Source organism: Artemia franciscana, chromosome 21, assembly GCF_032884065.1.
Source record: "Artemia franciscana chromosome 21, ASM3288406v1, whole genome shotgun sequence".
NCBI classification, from domain to species: domain Eukaryota; kingdom Metazoa; phylum Arthropoda; class Branchiopoda; order Anostraca; family Artemiidae; genus Artemia; species Artemia franciscana.
In genome coordinates this window covers 3,247,208-3,253,207 of record NC_088883.1, presented here as the reverse complement: position 1 = coordinate 3,253,207, position 6,000 = coordinate 3,247,208, and the positions used below count along the sequence as shown (strand labels likewise).

The following is a 6,000-nucleotide window of genomic DNA, read 5'->3' as shown; positions in this document are numbered from 1 at the left end:
TGAAAGTGTTAGATCTCCCATCCCTGGGCTAGCCTTTGTATACCCCGCTTTACGCTCTCTAAGCATTTACGTTAGTATGGGACTAAGTTACCTTTGGGGGAAGCTAATGGGTGATTTGACATTTTACCTTTACATTTTCTTGAATTTACAATATTATAATAAATTTTACAGTTGTTTGCTAATATCAGCCTTAGGGGGTATGCGCCCCCGCGTATGTCAGTATTTATTTTCATTGATACTTTAACTCCGTAAGCCTGGTTAGATTACGTTGTATACGCCTGTCACAAAGTCTTTGACTTTGCCTGGGGAACATTATCTCTGGAGAGAAGCCCGATTTCGTGTTTAGTTCGCTGGATTGGTTGGTACGGTGCGTTTTTGTATTCTTCGGGTTCTTCTACCATTGTCTCGCTTCAGTTCATTACCAGCCTTGTGACATGAAGCAAGTTTATGGAGTTCTAATTATTTGTGTTGGTGACTTTTGCTAAATCATGTTTGACATTTTCTTCATGTTTTTAGTTTTGGATAAGTAATTAGTGCCATGTTTGGAGTTTATTGTGGACAATAGTGGCAGTTTTTAATATATCAAGAAAACAATCAACCAAAATGAAAATTTATTTCTTTTTGAACAAGGGTCTGATTGGCACCACCAAACATCATGTTTAGTTGTATTGGAAAAAATAATGCTTTCAAGGGTGATCGAAGCCACCCCCCTTTATCAAAAAAACGACCTCTCGAACCCGATTCAGTTGCATGTCGATTGGTGAAACATGACCACGATTCGAGTAATATATCCCTAGAAAAACCTCGAAGTCGTTCGAATGAAAAAGTTCCGTGGTTTTCGTGGTCATTTCGACGAAAAAAGAAGCCATATACAGAGAAGATGGGTATAATTCCTGATACCCGAGTGGGTATAGAGAAATACCAGAAAACTTTGGAACGAAAAGGTTCAAAAAAAGGAATTATGTCTTGGAATAAAGCGAGCTTGCCCTCTTTTGTTGATGAAAATGATAAATCATCTGACCACAATATAGCTGAGGACAGGACTATCGTTTCAAATGATTATGAAAGCCCACAATTTCTGGTGAAAACTTGTAGGGCGGAAGTCCTAGAGGGTTCGGACATCGGATTCGGAAATAAGTCGGATTCGGTAAGTGTTGTGAATTTTGAGACTGACTCACCTCTACCAAAAAATGAACTAATTCAGGATGAAAAAAGTTTTAACTCCATAAGTTTAATAGACCATGTTATCTCTGAATCGGTTGTATCCAACCACACAAGTCAAACTGATAACACGTATACTGAAGGTGAGTCACCACTTTCTGTTTTAAATGGCCCTTCGAGTTTGAAAAATTCAGTGCAACACAAAGATGAATGTGTCGAAAGAGAAGGTGAATTAAATTATTCTAGTCATATTGCTTCACCCGAAAATAGTAACCCCGAAGCCTTGTTCACGCCATGTCTGATTTCATCTTTAGAAAAAATGATTTATAACGTCGAAAAAGAGATGGAGTGTAACAAATTTCATAAAAAATCCTTAGCTAGCATAAGCCACTTAAGTCTGAATTTGATTGACGGGGCTGAAGTTTTTTACAAAGCTGATGATCGAACTCTTTCAACTGACGCCGAATGTCAAACGGAATCTGAGCGGAGTGCTATTGATGATAAACTGTCAGATGCGGTGAATGATTTCAGTGGCATTTCTCCAGCATTAGGAAGCAATCGATTTTTGCAAAATATCGGAAACAATTCGCTATCCGACCCAGCATGCGACATAATAGAAAATCAATCGGTAATTAAAATTAGCGAGGGAATTAGCATACTTCCTTCTTTGGCCTGCCCGCATGCAGTGGAAGTAATTAAGATGAATAATTACCTTGAGCCAGTTTTGGAAAAAGTACATTCAGAAAACGAAACGCATTTCGTTGCAAACATTACAGAAAAACAAACCAGTATCATAAAGCAGTTCAGAGGATCCGTTGAAAACAATGATGACTTATCTAAGTGTGACTATAACGACTTGAACGATTGCATGGGAGATTGTGAATCAAATTATATACTTGTCGAAAAACTGAAAAACCCGATATTGACAACTAACGACCCGTCGAGCCATCATACTTGTGCAATTGTTAATGATAAAAATGAAGAAAATTTTGAGGATTGTCTATTAACTTTGGATGACAAAAATGAGATTACGTTTGAAAATATTAAATTTTCAAACGTGAATATGGATAATTCAAAGCTTAATTACGGAATGGATAATTTTGGGTTTGCAGAACATATTTTAAAGCTAAAATTAAGCAGAGAATTGTGTGACAAAAGAGCAAATATAGTAAATGATGAATCTATTGGTGAAGATATTGAAATGTATAATGATACTACTGATCATGTGATTGATGTGACATTCGGTAATGCTAAGAACAAAAGCGGTGTCGATCACGTTACAAAACTTCTTGATCACTCTGAACAGCATGGTCAATTTGAAAGTTCGGTCGAAAGTCTTGATCGATATATGGAAGACGATTTAAGTAGTAGGAATGATAAAGGAATGAAGCATAATTCTCGTAATTCCAATATTTGTAATAACGTTATTGATTCACTTTTTAAGGGTGATTTACAAAGAGGTTTTGGTGTTGGCTCGAAGATTAACGACATTGACGGTTCCGAAAATGTGATGATTGAAAGTGCCATGAAAAACCAATCTAGTAATACTGATGTTGAAACTCAACGAACGAACTTACAACGAAATCTTGGCGACGATGCAGACAATTTATCCCTTTTGGATACTAATCCGGAAACGACGAACGATTACCTTATAATTGATACTACACCTATATATAGTGTTTATAGCGATGAAAGTCTCTCTGGCATAATTACAAAAGAACGAACTAAATTTTTTGAAAGAAATTTTACTACTGGAACGCAAACGCAAACTAATAGTGCTAAGAATAGTGACGTTACAAACTTATTCATTGCTTCTGCTGATGATCAGTTCCCTGAAAAAAATTTCAGCAGTAATAAATCAGATATGCTGACATTGCTATCTCGTGATGAGCTCATCTATACGGATAAAATGTTTGGTTTTGAAAGAGACTTGTCAAATGCGTTTACCAATTTTGCTAATGCAGATATTGATAATAAAAATCGATCTTCTGAATTTTTTACCGGTGATGAAAGATTAAATGTGCTGACATTGTTACCTCGAGATGAGCCGCTCAATGTAGCTAAAAATTACTGTGATATATCAAAATCAACGAGCCTATTTATCGAACCAACAGATGATGATACCGATATGACAAATCGATCATCAGAATTTTTTACCATTGATGACAAATTGAATGCGACGACACTGATACCTCGTGATGAGACGCTCAGTATAGCTAAAAATGGTGATCACATAACAGAATCAACGAACATCTTTGTCGAATCGCCGAATTTTGATACAGATGAGCATAATCATTCTTCTGAATTTTTTCCTGATGGTGATAAACTGAAGGTGCCTACACTAATGCCTTGTGATCAGCCGGTTATTGTTACTAAAAATTTCGGTGGTAAAACAGACACAGGGAACATTTTTATCGAATGCGCTGATGGTGATATCAAAAGGAATAATCATTCGCCGGAATTTATTTTTGATTGTGACAAATTAAATATGCTGACCCTGATACCTCGTGATGAGCTGCTCAGCATTAAAATAAACTCATTGTTGGATCATAATGAAGCGATATTTATGGGTAGGCAAATTTTTGGAAACCGGAAGGTGTCAAGTACAAAGAATCTTCCTACAAAATTGAATAGGAATTTCAAAGTACGAGCTGAGAATGAATTAATATGTAATGATATGGAAATTGTTGATAGTCTTAGTCTCCTGGTGCCATCTTTGATTGATTTCTGTAAGTAGGCAATTTGATTATTACTCGTCTAAAACTGTAGTACCCAGGGGACCAAGCTTAGTTTGGTGAAAAGAAAAACTGTTTTTTTTAATCTAAAAATAACTTTAATTTAATTGTATTTTGTTCGCTGTACAAGGTAAAACTATCAAGGTATTGGACGCCTGGGTGTTCGTGGCGTCCTCTGTATGTTATTTTGGTATTTGTCTGTTAAACGGAACTCACTCAAGAAGTGAAGTTACGTTAATCCCAATTAAATATACCAAACATGATGAAAATGTATTACTTTAGAAACAAAATTATAGACACTACGACAAAGAATTGTGGGAAGCAGGCCGCACAGAAGGTATTATACCAAATATCTAAAATACTCGAACCTAACCCCTAACCACCTCTATATATATTAAAAAAATATGCATAAGTTTTCTCACTAAAAAGAAGCAAATCATAACTGATCCAGGATGGGAAATCGGTGTCGGTACTTATCGGCTATATAATAGACAATGTACAACTTCGGTCGCGATGGGAGCATGACACAAGAAATTGGTCAAGCATTTTCTTTATACCACAGAATTAGCTTTGGTTTGGTTGCACAATAAATTGTGGCTATATTTGATTGAAATATTTAGTTTGTATTTTGGTTTGGTTTATGCAAACAAATTTGGGCTATATATTTGCAGATTAGGGGGGGGGGGGGGGGTAAAGCATAGCATATATTAAATACAGCAATAGTTAATTTACGTATTTAATATATGCTATGATTTACCCCCCCCCCCCAATGTGCAAATATATAGCCCAAATTTGCATCGTATTTTGTTTCATTTCATTAGCATTAATCGAACTTTACTTCCCGAGCGTTTATTATATAACCAATAAGTTTTCAAACGAAGGTTCTAAATAAATTTTTACGCAGTCTTGACCTATTTAGACGATTTAAGTAAGGCTGCGAAATAATTAATGATAGCCTTCAATTAAACTTAGCAAAGGGACTGATACAAATAAATAAAATCTTCTTTATCAGAGTTACTTCACAGTTATCAGACGGGAATGCCTTTCTCAAAAATGTCGGAAGCAACTGATTTGTCAACAAATCAAGTGTATTGTGAGACCCCTCCTACTCATGTTCAATTCATTCAACCCTCTGGGGTCTCTGATTTCAGTTAGAAGACGATTTGAGGAAACTAACAAGAGTACTGGGAGGGGGGAACGAATTTCCCATAATCGTGACGTATCTTGATCGCCAGATAATCCTCAGAAAAAATTAAACTGCTGTTTATGAGAAGAATATTACTGATAAGTATATATACAATTATTTCTTGGTGAATAATAAAAGATGCTAATAGTATATAATTTAATATCAATTGCATAATTTTAGCGTAATAACATATAGTAAAACAGACAAAGTTAAAATCTACTGGCTTAAAATAAGAAAAAAACTAGCTTCGAAAGGACGGGGCTAGTTATCTGAAAATTCCTTTTCCTTAAGGGCTAATGTCATTGCCTTATTAAATTTGTCGAAAACACAAAGTAATGAAAATGATACATACTCTTTACAGAGATTTTGGTAGATTGTCTGTTTTCTTCTGAAGTTTTTATGGCACTGCCACATATTCGTCCTTAAAAATTCAACATTAACAATATGTTGATTTTAAAGACAATTACATTCAAGGGAAAGTTTTAACGTTTTAACCTGTTCGATGCCACGGGTTTTTAGCTTATTTTTGGCGTGTTTGGATGTGTAGCCTATACTTTATAAGATTATATGATGCTTATTTTTTATAATATTATTTTTTTAGTTTATTTTTTTTTGTAGTTCGATTTTTTTATAACAAGATTTTCAGCACTAGCAAAAACCAATATGCCGCTAGCCTCAGCAATTATTTTCTTAAAAAGCGACAAATACCATTTGTGTTAGTAGTTCCCCAAACTATTGGAAAAATAGCATGTTGTAAGAATCATAGGGTTTTGGAGGTGGAGCCCAGACACCTTCCCAAGTCCGCATCTAGGAGATGGGGGGGTACGGGGTTTGAGCCCCGACCCTCAAAATGTATACTTGACTCGTAAAAACAGCAAAAACTAGTATTTTAAATTTTGATATGCTTTGGAACCTTTT

The 6,000-nt window shown here is 35.4% G+C and overlaps 1 protein-coding gene across 1 annotated transcript in view; it reads left to right on the top strand.

Moving 5' to 3' along the window:
• The first annotated feature begins 344 nt into the window (after positions 1 to 344).
• Positions 345 to 6,000, top strand: part of LOC136040603 (uncharacterized) — a 72,484-nt gene continuing 66,828 nt past the window's right edge. Inside the window, exon 1 of the mRNA XM_065724860.1 lies at positions 345 to 3,890. Within this exon, the coding sequence (XP_065580932.1) occupies positions 656 to 3,890 (3,235 nt within the window). The 5' untranslated portion in view covers positions 345 to 655. The remainder of the gene's footprint in view (positions 3,891 to 6,000) is intronic.